Here is a 25098-nt window from a genome sequence, read left to right on the forward strand (position 1 = left end):
GTCTGCCATGGCCTCCTGAGTCCCCTGATCCGCCATGGCCTCCTGGACTGCCTGATCCGCCATGGCCTCCTAAGTCCCCTGCTCTGCCATGGCAACCTGAACTGTCTGCTCCGCCATGGCCTCCTGAGCTGCCGGCTCAGCCATGGCTTCCTAGTCTGCCTGCTCCGCCATGGCTCCCCGAGCTCTCTGATCCGCCCTGGAAGCCTTCCCGTGTCCCTGTCCTGCACCAGCCTCCAGGGTGCCCACCCCCCCCTTCTGGGAGGGGGGAGTAATATCACGTTTATGGTCGGTTTTGTTTTTGTTTTCTGTGTTTCCATCATCCCTGCCTAGTTAGTTTCCATGGTTTTTGATTAATTAGCTCCACACCTGTTTCTGTTCTCCCTAATTGCATTCCACGTGTTTATAAGCCCTGTCTGTTCCTTAGTTCTCTGTCTGCTATTATTTGTATTTGTTTGTCAATGATGTGCTACGTGTGTTCCTGACTGCTGTGTGAAGATTAAAGTCTGTGTATCGCAATTCTCCTGCGTTCTCCACGTTCCTTGTTCCTCGCTCCGTGCTCCTCACAGTAGCATACTGTGACACACAGAGGTAAGAAGTTTTTTGTAGTTGGTCATCAGGTTTGCACACATCTCAGGAGGGATTTTGATCCAATCCTCTTTACAGATCCTCTCTAAATCCTTAAGGTTTTTCAGTGCACAGGGCCCAGAATTCCTAGCAACGGCCCTGGTTGCAAGAGCCTTCCATTTAGATGCCTTTTGCTCTTTAAGTAAAGGGTGTGGGTCTTACACAGAGAGAAAAAGAGCATATGTGCATATGCTGACAGCACGCCAGCAACAAAGGTACAGGGTGTGAAATTGAAGAAAAAAGCAAAAAAACAAACAAAAAAAAATTGTTTCCTTGACTACTTTTAGGATTAAGGGAACAACTCTGATGTATTTTCACTGCTCTGTAAAAACCTAATTTGCATAGCTATAATTTCATTTTTAGAGCTCAAAGGAAGACAGATATTGCACATATTATCATTTGGAAGTTTGGGGTCAGTACTTCTTTTTTAAAGAAATTAAAACTTTTATTCAGCAGGGACCCATTACTTTAATCAAGAGTGACAGTAAAGACATTTATAGAATTACAAAAGATAATTTTTAAATATATATATTCTGTTCTGTTAATCAAGAAATTCTGGAAAAAAATATTAAGCAGCACATTGATAATAATAAGAAATGTTTGATCAAATCAGCATATTAGAAGGATTTCTGAAGAATCATGTGTCACTGAAGACTGGAATAATGACTAAAATATACTGCAATAAAAAACAGTTATTTTAAATGAACATGTAACAATATTATGGGCTTTATTGCATTTTTGATCAAATACCGTGAGTGGGGGTGGGGGGTAATTGAGAAGGAATGGGGGAAAGTCACGTGAGAGAAGGCAATGCCTCCATATGATTGGATATGACTGGTTATGTTCGGCTGTGATTGGTTCATGCGATAAATCCCGCCTCTTGTGTTCGTGTGCGTTCGCGAATCAGTCTGAATGACATAATGGCGTTAATGGGAAGACTGATTTAAAAAAGCAAGTAAACAACTCACACACTTAGATATAACCACTTTGTTACGTCAAAAGACTTAAAATGGCCTGAAAACATGATCTGTGCAAGTTTTTAGTGAATAATCAGCTTGGTAAAATTTAAAGTAAATTTCTGCATCTGTGACCAATATTTACTGAACTTTGATGACTGATGACCCGAAAAATTTGAAAATAGTTAAAAGTTAACTATTAAAAACAAAAGCCGAACATAAGTTAACAAATAAAATATATTGTTTAAATTGTTACTTCCTTGAGTTATTATTTTAGAATAAATGTAAAATGCTTAAAAACACCAACCTGATGAGATTCATACTTAGCTTTAATAAATAGAATATTGATTACATCGTTAATGAAAAAATATAAAATAGAATTGGTTTTTTTTTCTGATAGTGTAAGTAATGTTTATTTAAACAAGAAAATGTGACTGAGACATGAATTTACATTTGATTAAAAAAAAAAACTTTGAGAACTTTGCCTCCTCATTTCAGAACACCACCGCACACCAATGACACACACACACACACACGTTTGCTTCTGTGAATTGTGGGGACTTTCCATAGACTTCTATTACTTTTATACTGACAGTACAAACAGTATTTTCTATCCCCTAACCCAACCCTAACCCTGAACCTACCCCTTACAGAAAACCTGTTCGCATTGTTACACTTTCAGATCATTTACTATTTTTTTATTTAAAAAAATTCCCTCTTGGGGACTGCAGGCCGGTCCCCACAATGTCAAAAATTTCAGGCTTTACTATCCTTGTGGGGACATCTGGTCCCCACAATGTAGCATAAACAAGCACACACACACACACACACACACACACACACACACACATTACTCGTTCTCATTCTCATGTCCCTCTAAACCTGCATGACTTTTAACCTGCTTGATATAGGTTTGTAACAGGATGAGCAAATTATGACTATTCCCCAAGGTTTAGAGGTTTAGAATATGACTTGGTACCATTTGACGTTAGCATAACAGCCATATAGTGCTGGTCCACAGTTTGCGCTGTCAGGATCAAGGCTGGCACATGATGCGTCAAGAACCCAAACGACACTTTCTCTTGAGATTTGGTAACTTCAGCATCATGGAAACCGGCCGGTGATCTTCTGGCTTCCTCATTCAGTATTCCGGAAAATGGCTCCTGAAGAGTGTACAGGACTGAAGATCCACTTTCGAAGGAAGCTGCTAGAGCTGTGATGGACATGGACACAGAGAGACAAAGCAGTCCCTGGTGAACTTCACTGATAATATCATCATCATCATCTCTATGCAAATTCAGATTGCGTGCAAACTCTATGTCTCATCTGTCATTATTTGAGCTATAAAAAACAACAACATTAGCGTTGTTTCCTCCCCAACCACAGCTGAGACCGTAGCGGAGAGGTGTCCTACTGATTCTGTCTGTCTCTTCTCATTTTCTGGTAATCTATTCTAGTTAGCAGTAAACAGCCGTGGCTTGAGCGGACCCGTCGCGACATCGCATTGTAAAGAAACAAAGCCATTACATCACTAATCTGACGGACAGGCTGCTGGATGGGTATGAGGCAGACGAATGGCCGCTGTAATTAAATTCCATTTGTCAGTTAAAGCTTTTCTGCCAAGGCCTGTCAGCCCAGCCTCAATGAATTCAAGGTTAATACACCATCAAGGGCATGTTGTCATCCAACGGTGGCTGACCCTCCTGATCTAATAGAAAACGAAAAGTTGTCTAAAACAGATAAAATTTAGAAATTTCTATAGAGTATATAGTGGGTTGACTTTCATTCCTTTTGTACACATTTTTGGTACAGACGTCTCCTATTGTGAGACCCATGCCACATCCAACAGCTCACGGCAAGCCTTGGATTAAACCGATATATATCAACTCCTATAGAGTCTTGATTTAATTTCTCTCTGTAGGCTTTGATCTAATTGTGTGATTTTACAGTGTAAATCCAATAAAAACACTTCCACCATCAGGAATGCCAACACTTGAGAGCTACAAGCATCTGAGGCGTGCTTAAGTCCAGAGTGCCTGTTTCATTTAGCTCTTTTTGATTGGTGCAAAAAGACCAATGAAAGCGCGCTCGCCCGGAGGCCATTGTAACCTCACCTGTTCTTAGGGCTGGGTATCGTTCAAAATTTTTCAATATCGATACCGATACCGATACCTTGACTTCGATACCGGTTCCTGAACGATACTTTTTTCGATACCAATTCTATGAAATCAATTTTAACAAGATTACATTATCTAAAAAAAAAACTTTGGTTTTATTTTTCAGCTTGTTGATGTTTATACAAACTCAAAGACTCATCTCCTGAGCCACTGCACAAAGGAACAAAATGTAACCAACACAATAAATCAGTGCAAAATAGTTTTAATAAAGCTCAAATAGTCTTCAGTTTACACATCTGTTAGGCTACATTTACACTAGTTAGTGTTCGTTTTAAAACGCATAGCTCAGACAGAATCATGATTTCTATTTATTTTCCACTGATTTACTGATGGGCATTAGCAGCTTCCAGCGCTGTCTGCTTGTGTTCTCTCTGCCATGATCACTGCTCTGACTCAGAGGTAATAACATATTTAATTTCAGCAACATTACATGGCCAAAACACACATTAGATGGCAGGTCCGGATTTACCTATTTTCGTGACATAGGAAAAACATATTTTTGGGGTCGGTGCCTAAAAAGTATCAAACTCGATACCCAGCCCTACCTGTTCTGCAGTGTGGCCCGTCGAAGGCTGTCTGCGTGCAGTCGCAGGTGTAACTGCTCCTCTCTTCCACACATCTCCCTCCATTATGGCAGACGCTGTCGCTGGTGCAGTGACCCGGGCAGCCGGAATTCACCCCCGGGGTGGTCTTTGCACGTTCATACAGGTCAAGGGTAACCCCGTTAATGGTGAGGGAACGTAAGCAGCCCAGAAATCCCCTCTGCCTAGAAGCTGTTCCTCCTAATGGGGAGAATACAATGATTAATTGTCATAGGCAAAGTAGAAAGCCAAGGCTTTTGAAGTCCATAATAGTGTCATTCTCAGAAAAACAGTTCCATTTATGTACCATGTGTGTCCCAGCTACTGACTTAATTACCTGAATTTAATATTATTATTTGATAGTTTTACTCTGTTTAGTGTGTAAACAAAAATTTTAATATTTGATTAATATATAACCATACTTTAACATCAATTTACATGTTCCTACTCATCACCACTACACATTAATAGGTTTTATAGGTTAAAATTTTACCTGCTTTTATGACATTACATTATCGTGCCTTCATATTCTATAAAGGTTTTGTAAATACGCTATTTGTCTTTTACTCTGCATGTTCTGTTGAACTCTCAAAAGAATTATCTGCTTTTTGTGACACTGTATTTAAGGGAGTGACAGCATAACATTTCCTGATCATGTTTTTAACAGAGATAAGTTTACTGAAAAGCATTGTTCTAGTCATAAAACATACTGACTGCAAATAATGTGGTTTGGTGTGAGGGCTTAACACAACTTTATGGGTACAATAAAACATTTATAAAATAATGAGTTTTTCCTTAAGCGATATAAGGAGACATTTACAAGCTAAATTATTTATTTGAATACAAAAAGTACACTAGGTTTTTAAATATTTTGCCTTCAAATTGTATTTATTTAATAATTATGTAATTATTTATATTTTAAATGTTGAACTAAATGTCAGATGCTGTTTATTGTGCAATACAGGACTTTTGATTATACACATGCCCAAAATACATCAGGACTTATTTTAAAAGGTCTTTACTAGTTCCAGCTGCTCACTCAAACAAATGAGGGAGATAAAATATGCACCTTAAAAGCATCTAGAACATATTACATATAAAAAAAACAAAGTTAAAACTTTGTCATAATTCATGAACAGATGATCATAAGCAATAGCTGGGTATAAATGTGCGGAATTCACTTATTGCAACTGCTTTGAAACTGCAAGCCCACAGAACACCCACAAGAACATGCCACATTTTTACTTTGAAACGTGCAGTGCTTGCATTCATTTCATTAATTCAGAGACTAATTAAGTTTAATAATCACATTAGGCCGTAACGCGATTCCTGTTTTTCCATCCCCACATTTAAGACCTCTATAATAATTAATTTGTTATACAGTTTAAGAAATGTATGATTTTTTTTAAGACCTTAAATTTGATAAAACTGAATTGAATACTTTTAAGGACCTGCAAGGACTTACTTTTTATTTGCACACATGCTTCTAAATACATTTTACAGTTTGCACAAATCTATTTGTAGTTGCAAAATTGCGAGTGAAATGCTTGCACTGTAATAATATTTTTGCACTGATCTTCAACCCTGTAACATTTATCAACACCATGGTTCCTGACTTATGAATATGATCACAGATTCCTTCTATTTAAATTATCTCAATTTTCTCTGTTCCCAGAGGTATTCTTAGCTCAAGTTAAAGTACACACAGTGTTATTTTTTCATTATTAGTGACATTTGCTCGATTACATGTCTGCGCACCCACAAAGAGTTGACTGCTGAGCTGAAGACGGTAGGGTCTCTCAGATGGTGCTTCATTTAGCTTCGGCGGCAGGGAGTCAACCTGTAGAGAAGCTTCTTTCACATTTCGTTCAGCACGAATATAATGCCACTGACGATCATTCAAAGCTACAGGTGAATGAACGGTAAGGATTATTGGTCCGTCCCCTAGGTCGAAAGTGAAGTTCACTGTATATGGAGCTGAGAAAGAAAGGAAGAAAAAAAAATCACCCTGTGTGGTTTAAACAAAAGTATTACAATGAAGTTCATTGAAAGTTCACTGAATGCACTTCTTGAAAGGGCCTCTGAGCACTTCTTCACAACAAACATGCTGAAACCTTATTTATTATATATTATTACCAAATATATTATCCTTAAAATGAACTATTATGTAATTTGCTTTACAATTAAAATGACAAACAAATAAATAAAGGTATTTTTTCTATATAAAACTGTTATTTTTCTTATGCAATTTTGCTAGTTACATTTATACTTACAATTTAGATTTTTTTTTTTTTATTTAAAAAAAAAAAAAGAATAAGAAAAACAGACATTTTTGTTTGCAAGTAATGTTTAAACAAGCACTCACAACTCAGTTCCAGCCTTATGAAGTCTCTGACACCCAGATTCTCCAAGAAGACTCCTGAGAGAGCACTAGTTTTGAAAAAGAGTGAAATATCGACACTCAGTTCAGCTTGGAGGGTGGGGAAATGCAGATAGGTGGACTCCTGGTAAAAAGATGCAGAGTTCCAGAAAAATCCTGCAGCAGAGGGACAGGCAAGAAAGCACACAGCGTGTTGAAAAACGAATTGTGCACTGAATTCGATAAAAAGGTCAATCTCTTCTGCATTTTGACATATGAAAATGTATTCAGTAGAGAGCCATATTACCCCCCCCCGGAGAAAGAGAATGAGAGAATCAGAATGTGCAAGAGATGAGGTAATGAGCGAAAGGCTAGGAGAAAGTCTTTTTAATCTCTCTCTGAGGTAGAAGATTGCACTCTGAGGAGCGAGTGTGCCTCACTTGTTGCTTAAAAAACGGTAATACTTGCCCAATGGCGAGTATTAAGCTTTTTCTGCAGCATCTCGGACACTTTAACAGAAAAACTAATGAAGGGTTTTAAAGTGCACTTCCTATACAGTAATTTAATCGACTAAATCTCTGCAATCTGCCTCAAATTTCTTTCATTCAATGAAAAATAACAATCCTGTTACCTTGCAAAGTAGGGAAAACTGTTCATTCAGTGCCATGTGTGCGGGAAATTGGGTTACTTTTAAAAGGATGCCGATTGATTTTTCTCACCACGGGTTGTTTGACATATTAAATAAGTTATATGTGACTGAAATGCTTGTATTGAAATGTTATATATTGTACCAATGTTAAAACTGTGCTCGATGTTACGTTTTCTGAGAGATGGATACTTATAGAGGAAGCTTTTGTGAGGTCCTTTATAAAAAACAAACTGTGTTTATGTATAAAACATAAAAGTGACTGGAAAATATGTATTTTTGGATTTTGGGCTAGGGTCATTGGGCTATTTTTGACTGGCCATTGGGCTAGTTTTGTTACACAAAACTGGCAAATGTGATTCACCGTGAAATTAAGATTTACCAGGTGTCTTGGTCTGCATCACAGTTGCAGAAATAATTCATGTCCCTGCAGTTGCCATCCAAACTACAAGAGCACTGCTGGACCCCAGGCAGAAATCCTCCCCAATATGTTCTTTTCACTCCGTCTCTATCCAGCCACCATGACAGAGGAGTTCCATCTGAAAATGGACAAAATGCCCCAAGGATAAGAATATTTTTTACTTATCTGGCAGTAAATAATTATGCAAATAATGACAACACTGTTTGGAGTCTAATGTAATTTAGTCATGCATGATGACATCTGGTCTCCTGCCCTTGCTGATCAGTAATAGGCACTGAGACTCCTGTCAGTCAAGTAGCTGTTATAGTATTGCTACAATGTGCGTGACCTGACATCTGCTATCACAGCAGTGCAGAGATCTGGCCAAGAGCTTAGCCAATGACAATCAGATATGCAAGATGTCTAGTGCTGGAGGTTCACCATTTGAGCGATGTTTGATCAAAGGTTGATCTTTTGCTCAAAGGCTTCACTGGATCTCCTTCCGTTAAATCGAAATGAACCTAAAGTATGAGCCGAGTGTTTGAGGAGAAGTTAACTCCAACTCAGTTAAAAGCCTAAGCATATCAACCCTGCAAAGTCAAAAGTATTAAAGCGGGGTGAGAAAAAACATATGGAATAAATTAGCATACCAGTGTATAATCTTTTTTAAGGCTTTATGCATGCCTTTGCAATTCAAATGCTCTCATCACGTCGCATAACCATCGCTGCATGACAAGAATTACATTCTAACCGCTTTTTAAGTGAACACCATCATTCACCGTGCATCGTCATCATGTCACACTTGAGCCCCTTTAATATCTGTGGTAATAACCTGCTGTTGTGAATCATTTAGCTGTGAGGTACTTTTTTGTTCCTTTGGAACATATTAGCCGAATTTAGAGGATTAGAATTCCTGAGGTAACATAAATCACACACTTCATAAGAAAGACAACATTTTAGCGCTACAGTACACAAAAACAATAAGATAGACTAGAGTAATAAAGTAAGACCAACCCCAGGTGTCAAAAAGCCGAGACTTCCTGCAACGATATCTCACTTCCTGTTGGCAGTGCTCCGAGGAGGTCACGAGCAAGCGGAGATGGTACGGCGAGATGGTGTAGTTGAAGATTAGAACGAAAGGGCTGCGTGGAGTGGATCCTCGAATGTCGATGGGCCTCATGTGATCGTGCCCCACTACGGTCCAAACTTTATCTTCTGTGCAAGAAACACACACACACATACACACACACAAAGACTGAAATCCCCATTGACTCGGATCGTGTATCAACCCTCTCAAGTCTGCACTCAATCGACCGTATGTGCTCGCGAATGAAAATGAGAGATTAACGGAGTGATGGAGTCGTATGCAAATACCTGATGAATATTAAGCAGAGAACAGAAGGTCACTCATTCAGGAGAGTGTGAAATGATGAGTATGGTAGTCTACGCTAGCACCTTTCCCTATGCAAATTGAAATTGCTGCATGCGATGTCCAAAGGTGCCAGTTTGCAGTGTCTTGCAGAATTAGCATGGCTAATAGCTCCTGTAATTGAGGTCAGTTTCAAACGATTTTCTTGCCAGTGCTTGTTGGCGTCACCTGAGAGAAAAAGGTCTATTTGTATTGGGAATTTGGATCTATTACTGCATTCACCTTGACAAAGCTAACTTTGCAATCTGGCTAAAGCTCAATGAAAGCTAACTTTGTAAAATAAAGCCAGCTTAGCCGCGCCAACATGCGGCAGGTGGTCACAGTGTATGACAGTTTCCCAGTGCTTACTTTTCTCCGCTCAGCTTGCAGCTCCAATAACCTCAGAGCCAAAGCCCGCTGCCTATGAAACTAAGAAAAATGAAGCTATCAGTCGCAGCTAGTACGCGCTGCCAGTCTCTGCAGGCAGACATGCTCCTTGACTTTTTTCTTCCTTCACCTGCGTTCCTCCCTGCTGCTGACATAATGGGGCTTGAATTTCCCTGCATGATGATATAATGTATTACAGTCTTATCTCAGAGACAAATCAGTCTAGCATCTGATGCAGCCGAGAGGAATGTCAGAGGCCAAAAACCAAGGTCGGAGAAATTGGTGATGAAACCTGACAGGAGATGTGAGAAAACACATTGTTCCCGGCGATAGAGGATGCATCTGCTTGCCCCCACATGTCTTGGTAGGAGCTATATCTTGATATATCAAAACTGGTTATAAAGAGCTCGTTTCTAGATAGTTCCAAAATATACTTGTAATTTTTATAGTAAAAGACTGTAAAAATGCTACAGTAAAAACCTGTTAATTGGTTAACTGTAAGTTACCTTATTATATACATTGGTTTATTTATTTATTTTGTAAAATACTGTCAAATGTATTGTTTTTCAAATTAACATATAATTCACACTAAAAGAATGGGTGACACAACACAAATGATTATATTTTATTTAAATTGTTTCGTCCTATTTATGTTATCAGTAGTGTGCATTAGGGTCTTTTAGGTTATATTTCTGTTTTTTTAGTTTGTTTATTGCATTTTTTTATGGACAGACCAATTACAATGTACTCTGATTCGTCAGGTGGCTTACTATTGTGCCATCTGTATTATGGTATTCATATCCGTACATTCATATCAGTAAAAAAGATTTTGGTTCAAGTAGTTTGGTATATTAACATTATCTCACTTATTGAAATAAATTCTATAATTCTGTAATACATGAAACTACCACAGCTGACAGATGTTAATTAATTTATTAATGAATTTATTTTTTTACTATAAATGTAAATGTAAGTTTAATATATTTAAATATAAGATTTTTTTTTACACTGTAAAGTTACTATTACAAAAATTACACATACTGTATAAGGGCAAATTCATTAAACTTGTGCAGGCATCAAGCAAAAACTTGCATCTCTCACTAACCTCCTCCAAACCACCCAAGTGCACAGTGTCTAGCAATCGAGGCAGGAGTCATTGCTTAAATTATGATTAAGTGATGGAAAACTAATAATCCATCATATATCAATGTAAATAAACAGTGCTATCAGTAGACGCAAATCATTCCCCCACAGTCTTGGGATAACACAAAAACATCTAAACCACAGCAATATCACACTATCTACTAAATGTCTTGGTAACACTCATCATCTACATCATTGATCCAGTCTAGCTGAATCAGGGATGTTTGTGTGGTGCCTGAGCAAAAAATCTGCCTCAACGGAGACTCCCTAGAAGGAAGGTTGGCCAACCCTGATCCAACCTGCTGAACTAGGCAGCCGCATGAGATGCTGAACTCACCTAATGAGATGTGTGATTTCTCCAGGCAGTCCCCCACACATGCTGAGGTCACACCTGTCCATGCACTGAATTAGGTTTGTAAATGAGAAGTGCTGAGCTTCATCATTCAATAATGTGAAAGATGATGAACATCACTGTATAATACGTCTAGAAATGTGCAAGGCTGAGTATGCATAATTGGGTCAGTCACCTGCCATGGTGCAGTCGACTTGAGTGTGCTCTAGAGGTCCGCTCCCATCAAGGTCGATTGTAAACGCACTCGACTGGCTTCCTGTTTTCCTGAAGGCCTCGCAGGATCGCTCATATATTGCTGAAAATGATGAATCATAGAAATGATGGAAATAAATCTGCTGCTGTTTTTATGTTGTGCTTAATTACAGAATGCATGCATTTTGGCACATCTGCATGCTTGGCACAGGGATACTGAGCCTGTAGGAGGTAAACACAAAAGTAAGATCAAGAACATTGTTTTCTTGCCTTGAAGTTTAAAGTGTAATCATAGAAGATAAATTACACATGTCAACGTTTGCTATTCAGCAGTATTCTTCAGACAGAGCACTCTGCGTGAATGCCATTAATAGTAGATATCTGTTAAATCAGTCACACATAAAAAGTGTTGACATGCAAATGAGTCTTCTTTCATTTAAATTAAATTAATATTCCTAACAATGCATAACCATTTCAAACAGTTCATTTAGCAAACAGAGGTAATTCTTGGTTACTTGGGACCCGTTCGTCATGACAGAGAAGTCCTCTGTGCGGTAGTGAGCTAATTTGCTGCACGTGTTGTTTTGCTGACGGTGGATCGCACAGCAGGACTTGTAAAAAGGAAATATCATATTTCTCGCTCTTTTAAAGCAATACGTCTAACAGATGGCATTGTCGTGCCTCTCTCTCTCCTCCAGAGAACATGTACAGTCATGAGCGTATGATAAAACGGTGCATGTGGCGGCAGATTAGAACATATTGATCCAACAAATTTGATTACAGCAAGGAACCATAAAACTATATCTGCCAAAATAATTACAGCTTACTCAAAATACTATCATAGACACCAAAATTAAAAGCCAAAATTTTGCCAAAATGAAATGGCTAAATTGGTGAGTGCGCAGTTTCAAATCATCGTTACATGACACGTAGGCTTGCAGCTGTCAAGTGATGCATTATGTACACTCTAATTAATCTTAATGATTTAAAGATAAAAAGTAAGCAGCATTGGACTAATCCAATAAGTATAGTTTTAAATAATAAATACAGTTTATATGAATGATAAAAACAACAATATGGGGAAAGATGGACTTTGCCAACTTTACTGAAACATAATAACAAATTAATTGAGTAATTGAATTAAAGTAATTGAATTAAAAATTTAGTAGGGCACTTTCTCCCACACTATGTTGGCACCTGTAGATTACAATTACTAGGCACTATTTTTTTTAATAATATATTTTTTAAATAATTAATTTTAGCACATACAAAATGATAACTTTGACAATGTATTATTATCAATTTTTATTGTTTTAATTATTATAAAAAAATAAAAAAAGTGAAAACGAGCTCGTATCTGAGTAATCATGCAGGTATGGGCTGTTTTGGGGCTTTGCATAACTCACAGTTGTGGCAGGTGGCTCCTGTGTATCCTGTTTCAGAACAGTCACAGTAAAACTGGTCCCATGACTGGACGCATTGACCACCGTGTTCGCACAGATTGGGCAAACACCTGTTGGGATGAACATGTTCAACTGCAGTGATTATTTCTGTTTTTAAACAGCTTAATTACTAATAAAATTGCTCATTCTCATCCCAGCGTTTTATCATCATATGTAGCTTATCCTGCACGTTTGTGCTACAGACATGAAAAAACACCTCAAATCACGCAGCTTGTTGAGCATACTCTGTAATGAGTATAAAGTGGTTTAAGATAATGAATTGTCAGGTTTTCTACCAAAATGTGTATATAAAAGGCAAAGAAATTCTGTAAATTCCATCTGGGCCTGGATATAAGCCAAATTACATATTTGATCACTACATACATTATTGCAAGACACGCAGAGTGAAGCACAAAAAAAAAAAAAAAAAAAAAAAAACGGTAAGACACCTTTGTAAACAAGAAAATCAATGGGGAAAACTGACCTGTCTTGTATGTTGCAGACATCAAAGCTAATCTGGCTAAAGTTGCTCAAGCTTTCCTGCTGAATCTGAAGGAAGTTGACTGGATGGCTGTTTATGAAAAGGAGACGAAGGCAGCCCTGATATCCTTTGTTGGGGTTTTCACAGTTGAAATCGCTCTGGAATAAAGGGCAGCCTAAAATAATGGAAAATCCCAACTTACTGTCTTTCAAATCAAAAACAACATCCACAACTAATACCAAGTTGCACAAAGAAAAACCTCTGTTCTGAGAAATTCATGCAAATCAGCTTATAAAATCTCAGCAGGGCTGCATTGTCCCTGAAGTAAGCAAAATGAGAGATTTAGAGGTTTTAGTTAAGACATTGGAAGTTTGAGTCAAAGATTTCAATAACAGCTTTAAAGAAACTGCATTTATCCTCTACAGTAATTGAATGTGGTTTGAGCTGCCTGAATGAACTAAACAGAAAAAAAAACCTTCAAGAAAAAAGCAGGACATTTGGAAATAACAGCTATGCATGTGAAATGAAATACCCTAAGGACATGCTCAGCTTGCCAAGCCTGTATTTTATTCAGGAATATGAGGAACGTTCAGTTGATGGAGGTTAGAGTTAATAAGGAAGAAGAAAATTGTCCCTTGCATTCAAGAAAATGTTTTGGGTAATAGCCACTTTTTGCCTGCAGCCATCAGGCTAGTTCAGAACTCAGCTTTGTAGATAACAGATCAAAATAAGTTACTATTTCTGCATTTGAATATAGCCAACAACTCTTTCTAAGAATCAGGATAAACTAGCTTTTTCAATTTCTGATGCTATACCTCCAATGAAGATGGCTGTTCTTTGCATGTTCTGAATTAGCCCACTGAATTCCATAGTGACAGGCTTCTGGTTGTTGACTGTTAAAGACACCTTCTGTCCCTTGACCTCAATGGCTATGGAGTGCCACTGTCCATCACTCAAATTCTGACCTGAAACACAAACAGTGGAGGCATAACAAGGCAGTCCTCAGAATGAAAGATGAAGTGACTGAATCACTTAATCATGTGCATCTACAATTATTCAGTATGCAATCTCAAAAATATATTCACAAATGAACTATTGTTCCTCTACAAATTCCCCTATGGAATCTGTCTCCCCCACCCCCCAAATTCCATAAAAAAAAAAAATCTTTAAAATACAGTTTTATTAATAGTAATCAACTATTATTATTATTAGTATTATTATTATTGCTAGTATTATATTAAGTACTACATTCTGTACAACAGTAATATATTTGTCACAATTTCTTCAAGTTAAACCAAACGTTTTGAAGGGTTGCCATGAAGACCTTTAAGTTTCTGCTTTTATCTGACAATAGATTTGAAATGGTGTAAAGCTGGTGGAGTGACTCTCACAGCAGCTCTGGAGATGACGTTCATGTGCCATATAGTAAGACAACAGACCATGAAAACATAATGAGCATCACGCGTGTTTGAGTTTGTGCAGTAGGCCAAACTGAGACACACAGCACATGCAGAATTCATATTTCAATAGTCATTTTGCGCTTTAATATTCACAGACACTAGTCCATATCGTGTTTTGATTTACTACAGTATACAGCCCTGCTTTTGCTTTATTCATCCAAATTTTGTCAAATTCCATGACATTCAGCATTGTACAGTAAATTCCTGTTTTATGACTGGATTCAACAATTCTATCCATGTTTTCCATAGCATGGAAATCATAAAAACCTATATACATCTTACCGCTAAAAACCTGAGCAGAGTTTTGTGGCCCTCCAGAGAGCAAGAGAAGCAGCCTAGCCTGGCTGAGCTGCAGAAGCAGGTTAATGGTGTCCGGATCACGAGAGAGCGGGATTGAGAACAGCAGCCCTTCCTGATTCCATGTGCGGAACTGCAGTCGTACAGAGAGACTCTCCATACTGTGATCTGCAGGGAGCATCAGGAAGCTGCCCGTGGAACTGAGGAATGTCACAGCGACTGAGGAAGACTCAGAGCACGAGAACGTCACGTTACCCTTAGTAAGGAAGAGAGGGAAGAAGATAATGAAAGAAAGGATGAATATGTGGAGAGGAGAACTGAGTAGGCATATTAAAAACTAGGTGTAGTGGAAGAAAGTGAAAAGGGAGGATTAAATAATATTATACTACGGGGACGTTGAATGCTTGAATCTGATTGGCTGACGAATGTTCTAAGGTGTGCAATTATTTTCAGGGAAACACACGGCAAACGTAGTTCCAGGCAGCCCTGGACCACATTGCATGTCCATATCACTGTGCCAAATGATTTCTGTTATTTCAAAGGTCTTACAACAGCACAATAACCAAAACCCACAATAACACTGGCCAGACAAATAAATATAGTAAGCAATATGATAAAAACGACAGATCATTTCCATGTTTTGCCACATAATTACGTTTTATTATGTGGGTAAAGCACATACTCTGTCTCTCCCGCGTTCTCTCTCCCTCACATACATAATTTACAGTACAGAAACACACTAACGTTGTTAGCGCTACTCTGGCGATTTTATCAGTAAAATAGTTTAGCAACATGACATTTCTCACAAGCAAGGTAACAACGGCGCTGTTCGTTAAGAAAATTAACTTAAAGTTTCACTGTTAGTAGAGACGCTGCTTCCAAACACTGTTGAGAGACGCACAGGCTCAGAGAGGTAACAAGCTTGATATCTCTCTCTCTCTCTCATATATTACTTAGTTATTAACTGCATTAGTCTGCTATCAATGGCTCAAGTCTCCGTTACTAGGTCTAAAATGATGTTTTTGAATTAGCAACCGAGGCGTTGGATGAGATGCAGAAGAAATTAATCCCACAATAGCGAAGTAAAAGTACAAAAACTGGACGAATGCCTTGAAATATATCATCTGATCGATGTCTTGAGGTGTGGCAACAGTAGTATAAGTGTAATAATTGACTCCGGGCCATTGAATTATTAGAAAAATCCGCTTCGCGTCATGGCCGCATCACAACCTCGGGTGTACATTATTTTTCTAATAATTCAACGGCCTGTCGTCAATTTCCTTACTTAATGCACATGGGCATGTGCACATGGCGCAATTGAATTATTGAAGCAATAGATGTGTGCTGGTAGAAAGGTTACACACACACACACACACACACACACACACACGTTTGTTTCTGTGAATCGTGGGGACTTTCCATAGACTTCTATTACTATACTGTCTCAAATATTTAGAGGATTTGTGGAAAAACTAGTCAACAATAATCTCATTGCAAAACCATGGAAAAACATGTGATAGAGTGCAAGTGTTCTACCAGAGGCTCTCTAAGCATATTTATCATAGACATGCTAAAAAAAAATTAAGTAAAGAGTTTAAAGCCTTGGACCAAACAAATTGTTTTTTTTTTAATCAAATTTAAGTTTTTAAAATCTAATTTAAGACTTTTTAAGACCTGCACAAATAACATTAATACTGTATGTCCATACAGAACAAACCCAAACAATCTCAAAATAAATCATCAGATTCAATCTTAGATTCACAAATAGAACAGGCACACAATTAACTGCAAAACAGGGTAAGTGCAAGTTTAAAATGCTGAAGATGTGTTTTATTCAATATATACATATGTATTGAAGTTGGTTTATGTAGTTTTATATCAACATGCAAATTAGGGGTCAATCATTATTGTATGTTTGCTCTGTTACTGAAGCCTGATTTGTTCACGTTTGTGTAGCTGCACAAACCAATGGCGCTTAAGCCCGCCAGAAAGGGCGAAGCCGACGTGTATACAAGTCGGCTCACAGCTCCATTTCATCAGAATCTTCTCCTTCAGCGATGAGGATCATCTCTTCGCTGACTCTGCAAGAAGCCGAAGAAAGAAGACGGAAAGAAGCTCAACCCGCTCGCCGCCGTCGAAGAGCCCCGGCAGAGGACGAGTCTCCCCTGCGGCCATCCGGCGCTTTATAAAAGAGCAAATTAGAGCAAATTTACATGTAAATGTACAAATCCACATTTACACACGTGGATATCAGTTCCTCACCCCCTCGTGGTGAACTTTCATTTGCAAAATTACATCCACTTGCATCCCGGTTCAAGGCCTGGGCAGCCATACCAGGCAAGGCAAGGCAAGGCAAGTTTATTTGTATAGCACATTTCATACACAATGGTAATTCAAACAGGCGTGTCAAGCTGGGTTCTAAAAACAATTCAATGAGGCTAATCGTTTCAGTTTGCTCGCAGGCAACCTCGTTTCAGACGTATTATTCACACTTCGGTTCAGGACAACGAACACGTTCTCTGCATAGGCGGAGCGTGTGTAAGGCCTTCCCTGGCCACGGGGACTTGGGGCAAAAATGCCACTAAATTGGACAATTCACTATCTATATATAATTAATTCGCTGTTTGAATAACGTCTCGGTTACGTATGGTAACCCTCGTTCCCTGAAGGACTACATTTGGCTGATTTTAGCCTTACCCTGGAGTTGGTTCACCCTCCGCCGATGGTTCTCTGACATGAAGTGCGAACACTGCTTGCAAAAGGTGCTATAGAAATAGTACCTACAGCAAACAGCGTGTCAGGCTTTTATAGCCGCTACTTCCTCGTTCCCAAAAAAGATGGTGAGCTGAGACCAATTCTGGATCTCAGACATCTGAATCGCTCGCTTATGCGCCGGCCATTCAAGATGTTAACTATCAAACAGATCCTCGTGCACACATGTTTTTAACAGTGGACCTGAAAGATGCTTACTTTCACATCCACATAGCCCCCTATCACAGGCCGTTCTTGAGATTCGCGTTCGAGGAAGTGGCCTACCAATATACAGTCCTACCATTTGGACTGTCTCTGGCCCCTCACACTTTTACGAAGTGCATAGACGCATAGACCTCTGAGGCAGATGGGAATCTGCATGCTCAACTACATCGACCACTGGCTGATCCTGGCCAAATCAGAACGGGAATTAGTCGCTCACAGAGCGCTGTTACTCAGCCACTTGGAGTGCCTCGGGTTGAACTGTTTCAGTCATCCTCATACGGTTCAAGAAATCTGGTCTGTCTTTGGGAAGGCAGAGGTAGACCTTTTCGCCTCAGAAGACAGCTCTCACTGCCCTACTTATTTCTCGATACAGCGAGATGCTCTGGCCTACGATTGGCCCAGTGCTCGCCTGTACGCTTTCACCCTGATAGCCCTGCTTCCACAGGTCATCAAACAGGTCAGGGAGAAGAAATGCTCACTTCTCTTGGTGGCCCCACTCTGGAAGAACCAGGCTTGTTTCCCCGAGTTAGTGCAGCTCTTAGTAGCAGCCCCGTGGTCGATACCACTGAGACAAGATCTTCTCTTGCAGGCAAAAGGCATGATTTGGCATCCCCGGCCAGAGCTGTGGAGCCTTCATGTATGGAGCCTCGACGGGAGCTTACACAGCTCCCAGCGAGATTGAGTGACCATCTAAAAGATGCCTTTGCGCCCTCAAATGATCAGTCTTTCGTGACTGGTGTGCTGCACGAAGCCTGGACCTGGTATCTTGTGACGTGTCCCACGTGTTATCCTTTCTACAAGAGTTGTTGGACAACGGGTGCCCCTTCCACACTCAAAGTTTACATGCCAGCTATCACAGCGAATCATTCTCTCGAAGCTGGCCATTCGATCGGCAGAAACGATCTGATCATTAAGTTCTTGAAGGGCGCCCGGAGATTAACAATCCTCGTCCTCAGACTGTACCGATTTGGGACTTGTCAATAGTCCTTAGGGCCCTACGGGGCCCTACCTTCGAACCACTACATTGGGCCATACTACGCCCTTTGTCGCTGAAAACCGCTCTGCTACTGGCACTAGCAATGGGCAAGCGAGTGGGTGACTTACAAGAACTTTCAATCAGTGCTTCCTGTCTGGAGTTTGGGCCTAGCGACTGTAAAGTTGTCCTCAAGCCTAGACATGAATATGTTCCGAAGGTGCTCTCAACTCCGTTCAGAGACCAGGTAATTAACCTTCTGGCGCTCCCCGCTGCAGATGGTGAGCAGGGTCCCAATGTTCTCTGCCCTGTCAGGGCCCTGAGAATATATCTTGAATGCTCTAGCCTGTTCAGACAGTTGGAGCAGCTTTCGTTTGCTTTGGAGGCCGCTCTAAGGGGCTGCCCGTTACAAAGCAAAGACTATCCCGCTGGATAATTGATGCTATAGCCTTAGGTTTGCAATGCCCCATAGGTGTGAGGGCCTACTCCACTAGAGGAATGGCCTCCTCCTGGGCTTGGTCCAGCGGAATCTCTATTGGTGAGATATGTGCGGTCGCCGGCTGGTCGTCGCCATCCACGTTTGCCAGATTTTACAGCCTAGATGTCCTTGCTCTCCAGGCACGGATTTTATCGGTTTAAACTGCTTATTTCTCCCTATGGTGGAAATAGCTATGTCCCAAGCCCTCAGCTACGTTCGGGACTCAGTTGGCTCATGTTCTCTAGGGGCCCTTAACATACGTGCTCCAGAACTGGGCTCGCAGAGCGGCTTAGTCTGCTTCTGCTCATAGCACAGCGTGATTGGATTCGTTCCCCATACACAACGTGAAGTGAACGTTCGAAAGGGAACGCTCCGGTTACTGGCGTAACCTCAGTTCCCTGAGATAAAGGAACAAGCGTTGTGTCACTTGCCGTGCTATGAGCTGCACACGAATCGATGACTGCCGCTTCAGTCGAATGATTCTGATGAAATGGCGCTGCGAGCCGACTTATATACACGTCGGCTCCGCCCTTTCTGGCAGGGAACCAAGGTTACGTGAGTAACCGGAGCATTTTTTTTCAACTACTTGCAAACAAAATCTTTACTTGTCACACAATTTCTGAAACTTGACACTCAAACACCAGAACCGCACACCAAATCTGCAAAACCATACACTAATTCTCGGCCTTTGACTCAGTTTTCAATTTCATAAAACACTTTTGCAAAACACAACACACAATTCTCAATGTAACACAAAAATCTAACAGGAATTAATATTATGGCAAAGATGTTTTCAAATGTTTGCTTTTGAGATGTGTTTGTGATATTTTGAATGCAGTGCTTCATTTTGCAAGACATGTGAGGCATTTTGAATTTTGTGTGTGCAATTCTTGGATTTGTGTGTAAAGTTTTGATAAAAAGAGGCAAAGTTTTGAAAATGTGTGTAAACAGTTGAAAAAACTGTAATGATGAAGGTTTCCCATTTACAACATGAACATTAAAGCCAACTGTGTGCATGAATGCCGTAGTGCTGTTTAATTTAACTATCGTTTTGAGGACCTTTGTGAAGTTGAAGTTCTTAGATCTTTTTGAAAGTGTAATCTACATAAAGAGTAGGCAATACAATTTTAATCTACAGCCTGTTAATCACAATTAATAATCATAATTATAATATCCTGCAGCCCTAAATTATATTGTACCACAACAGTTCATTGTATAAAATAATAAATAGCTATAGCACTGCATGAACATTATTTAGTCAGTGACGTGTGGAGCGTCTCAATCTATGCATGAACTTCAGCATGTACTGTAGTGCAATAAGCTAGTAAGATCTTTATCTTAAAGGGGTCCTATTATGCTCTTTTACAAAGTCTTGATTTTGTTTTGGGGGTGTACTAGAACAGGCTCTCAAACTAGGTTGTTCGAAAAACACATTATTTTTCACATATTTTACATTATTACAATACCTCTCTCCCCAGTCTGGCATGAACGGCTCGAATAGTTCCTGTATCAAATGAAGGCCCGCCTTCTGAAATACGAAATGTGCTGTGATTGGTTAGCTGGGCCAGTGTGTGTTGTGATTGGTTAGCTGGGCCAGTGTGTGTTGTGATTGGTTAGCTGGGCCAGTGTGTGTTGTGATTGGTTAGCTGGGCCAGTGTGTGTTGTGATTGGTTAGCTGGGCCAGTGTGTGTTGTGATTGGTTAGCTGGGCCAGTGTGTGTTGTGATTGGCACCACTTGGAGCCTGGTCGGACCCCTTACCATAGCCGCCTGCGAGCTTCAGTGTAAGTATTGCGTCAAAATCAAATCAATTTGTGCGCTATTTAAACCCGGATGATTGTAACTACTTTAAGTTTGTCTGCCTTGGGAAAGCTAGCGTGTCTCCGACATAGTGGTAACACTCGTTGCCTTCTCTAGTGCAGCTCAACCAGGTCTCATCCCATTCGTTGATATTTGTGATATCACAAATCCCGGAAAGTATGCGTTGTAGTCCAAACGAGTCGTTCGTTGTAGTTTTTGAAAAGTGATTTCTGTTAAATAAAATATCTCCTTTTGAAGTGGACTTTGATCTTTGTAACTTTGCAGATCTTTTTTATGCTTAAACAGCAACATTACAGACTAACTAAAGTTGATGAAAAAGCATAATAGGACCCCTTTAAAATGCCTCTGACAAGAGGGAGGGAAAGACAAAATGAAGATCACAATGTGGCACTGCTCTTCTTTCCCTTCTGTGATAAGTGTATTAGACCACCCAGAGAGAGTGAGAGAGAAATGGACAAGAGGAGAGACTTCACAGCCTGTTAATTAGGGAAAGAGGGCTCTTTTATGGTGCGATGCACACAACTTCACACAACTGCAGAAACACACTTTAGATACACACAGAGCTACTGTAATTTGCCATGTGACACAATTGTAAATTGCTTTAGATATAAAGGCTTATTGTGTGAATAAAGTTATGCTTCATACTTTATAAAGCAATTTTTTTTAAAGCTTTTGTGGTCTCACATTACTTTGTGAACAGAGAGATTCCAACTCACAACCTTGACAGAGAGTGAGATTTGATGGCCTTCAATCTCAGTAGGTGCCATTTGATTCTCACAATTGATGGACATGTAGAAATGTGATATTTAGTCACAAAATCACTTGTAAAAGTTCATACTTACCACTGTATAGATCTGTGGCTTCCGTCTTTTTGCCATGTCTATAACACTAACGCCATTGTAGTTGAGGTTTTCTATGCAGCCGTGGAAATTTTCATGGAGAAATGTCCCAGGCTTACCAGGCAAAGGGATTCCTCCGAAACTGAGCTTGAATAAGGACACAGAAACACACACACACACACACACACACAAAACAACCACATATCCCAGAGATCAGTAACAAAGAATAGAAAAAAGAATAGCAAAGAATTGCAAAGAATGGCTCTGAAGGCTAATTTGCGGGGCCTGTTTTATCCAGTTTTAATAAAATCAATAAGTTGATTGCTGTATTTTCAGAGAATATATCTAGTTGGGCTTTGATAGTGGTGTAGGTGCACTTTTGCTTGTTATTTTGAGTGCTGCAACCTGATAGTAATGGCACAAAGTATCAAACAGGCACTCACAATCTCCATAAGAAAATTATATACTCTGCTGCCCTTGTCAAGATCGGAAGCTCTTTAAAAAAACAAAGAAAAAAAAAAATAGAGAGCGAGGGAAGTGGTAAATATTTCAGCTGCTTGTAACGAGGTTAATCTATTATAAATGGTATCAATTTTCATTCAGTATTGAACCCATTAATCATTAAAGCGGGAATGAGTAAAAAAATACAAAAAACAGGGGATGTGTGCTCTCATGTTTGAAATACTCACTTATACACACAAAAGAAAAAATGGAGGGATAGAAGATAGGATGAAGGTTAAAGAAATGAAGAACTAAAGCTGAAAAGGACAGAAAAATGGGTAACCAATAATAAATGAGGAAGAAAATGAGAAGAAAAAAAGAAACACTTAAGTCCTTAGGCTGATAGCAATCCGAGCATCTGCACTACTCAAAAATAGTATTTTCTTAAAGTAATAATGCTGCTTTAAATTAATCAAAAGTGACAGTATGCATACTGTATAATGCTACAAAATTAAATTTTCTATTTCAAATGAATGCTGTTCCATTCAACTTTCTACTAATCAAAAAACCTTTCCAGCATTGATAATAATATGAAATGTTTCTAAAGCAGTGAATCAGCATGTTGGAATGATTTTTGAAGGATCATGTGACACTGAAGGCTGGAGTAATGATGCTAAAAATTCAGCTTTCCCATCACTGGAATAAATTACTTTTTAACATATTAAAACAGAACGAAACGGTCATTATAAATTGTAAGAAAATTTCTCAATATTACTGTATTTTTAAGCATAAGAGACTTTTTTCAAAAACATAACAAGAAATCTTAACAAACCCAAACTTTTGAAAGGTAGTGCATTTCAAAGGGTCTGCGTGTGTTTGTTTGGTTGTGCTGAAATTCCAGGAATCACTGACTTTGTTCTCTATTGTTTCAGGCTTTCATAAGTTTGCAGTGACAGTGATTGAATACAATATTTTGCAACATGGTTTCAGATAACAAGGGAACAGGATATCTTTATTCATGTCACAGTAATAGATCTTATTCTTTTCTTCTTATTGTCTTGTTCTTTTATGACAAGAAGTTATTTTTAAATATTTAGCTGTGTCAGTGTCTGTTGTGTATTAGGGATAGCCTGTCATCATATTTTCAGTATTGTATAAATAAATAACATAAATTAAAGAATCTAAATAATTAATTATATTCAGATTTATTATAATTTACACTCAGCTCTCACCTCATAGTCTATCTCCAGTGTGTCCTCCTGTCCTGGACTGCGGAAGTGTTGCGTGTGTCCATCCACAGTAAAGTTGACGTGTTTGTTAAAGCGCTCAATTTGAACAGAGTGCCAGTGGTGGTCATCCAGCAGACTTCCTAACATGACAGAAGATGAGCGTCCAGCAGACTGAGGCTTGGCGTCATCTGTAGAGGGACAGCAAAAGACAGAATAGGAACCTAGACTTAGGAACTTGAAGTGTTAGTTCACCCAAAAATGAATTTGCTGTCATTAATTACTCACCCTCATGTCGTCCCAAGCCCATAAGACCTTAGTTCATCTTCTGAACACAAATTAAGATATTTTTGATGAAATCCGAGAGCTTTCTGACCCTCCATAGACAGCAACGCAACTACCACGTTCAAGGCCCAGAAAGGTAGTAAGGATATTGTTAAAATAGTCCATGTGACATCAGTCAACTGTAATTTTATGAAGCTACGAGAACACTTTCTGTGCGCAAAGAAAAACAAAAAACAATGACTTAATTCAACAATTTCTTCTCTTCCGTGTCAGTCTTCTACGTGCGTTCACGAGAGTACCACGACACATGCATGTGATGTTGCTGACGCAGGAGCCGGCGTTCTGACGTTGAACTTGGATGCACTGCACCTTGTTTACAAGCAGATGAAGATGCATGCTGCACATAAAACAGTCTTCGTAAACATGTCTGGAGATTTTGAAAGAGAGGATGACTTGCAATTTTTTGCCCAGCCTTACATATTTGAACCAGAATACACAGACAAGGAAATACGATAGATGGATGTCCAACAGAAAGTTCTCAGATTTCATCAGAAATATCTCAATTTGAATTGCGAAGATGAACAAAGATATATTGGGTTTGGTAATTAATGTAAGTAATTAATTACATCATTTTCATTTTTGGGTGAACTAACCCTTTAAAAGCAAAGAATTCAGCCAGGCATCTAAACTCACTACGTCTCAGGTACTTTTCTTTATTCTCTAATTTCACTTTCTGATCCATCGAGACACTTGTGCATGAGTGTGAATAAAATAATAGAAGGTCAATCTGAATTGTGTCCCGCCCTTCTCTTTCTCTCACCCAAATTGAGATGCAAAATGAGTCTTCCTTTCTGAAGCTCCAGAGTGAGGAAATCTCCTCTCTGTCCCTCTCCGTGAACCAGAACCCCTTCTGCCTGATGGCTCCGGAATCTCAGGGAAATCACGTCTTTCACTGTGCTGGTAGACTTCTGGTTGAACCGGTAGAGTAAGGCACTGCGACCGTCGAAGTCAGCCACGTCGGACTCTGAGGAGGACAGCAAAAGGAGATCAACGAGAATGTGAGAAGACCCTCCGCTCTCTGCACTTTTTGTGACCTTCCAAGATCTGTGTGCTCTGACACTTCCTGTTGATTTGAAAATGAAGCTGCGCTGAATGC

General features: G+C 39.4%; 1 protein-coding gene across 1 annotated transcript in view; it reads right to left on the reverse strand.

The window, feature by feature from the left end:
- The window catches only part of LOC107715775 (contactin-associated protein-like 5), a 74647-nt gene that overhangs the window by 5544 nt on the left and 44005 nt on the right, over positions 1–25098 (reverse strand). Inside the window, exons 5-19 of the mRNA XM_016521967.1 lie at positions 24763–24966; positions 23664–23848; positions 21994–22137; positions 14891–15161; positions 13964–14113; positions 13152–13323; positions 12632–12738; positions 11209–11328; positions 11019–11072; positions 8758–8958; positions 7726–7882; positions 6704–6930; positions 6097–6315; positions 4303–4539; positions 2560–2793 (exon numbers count right to left, since the gene is read on the reverse strand). Coding sequence (XP_016377453.1) covers positions 2560–2793; positions 4303–4539; positions 6097–6315; positions 6704–6930; positions 7726–7882; positions 8758–8958; positions 11019–11072; positions 11209–11328; positions 12632–12738; positions 13152–13323; positions 13964–14113; positions 14891–15161; positions 21994–22137; positions 23664–23848; positions 24763–24966 — 2682 coding nt within the window. The remainder of the gene's footprint in view (positions 1–2559; positions 2794–4302; positions 4540–6096; positions 6316–6703; positions 6931–7725; positions 7883–8757; positions 8959–11018; positions 11073–11208; positions 11329–12631; positions 12739–13151; positions 13324–13963; positions 14114–14890; positions 15162–21993; positions 22138–23663; positions 23849–24762; positions 24967–25098) is intronic.

The sequence above is a fragment of the Sinocyclocheilus rhinocerous genome, unplaced genomic scaffold (assembly GCF_001515625.1).
Source record: "Sinocyclocheilus rhinocerous isolate Xijiao unplaced genomic scaffold, SAMN03320098_v1.1 scaffold899, whole genome shotgun sequence".
Lineage (NCBI taxonomy): Eukaryota > Metazoa > Chordata > Actinopteri > Cypriniformes > Cyprinidae > Sinocyclocheilus > Sinocyclocheilus rhinocerous.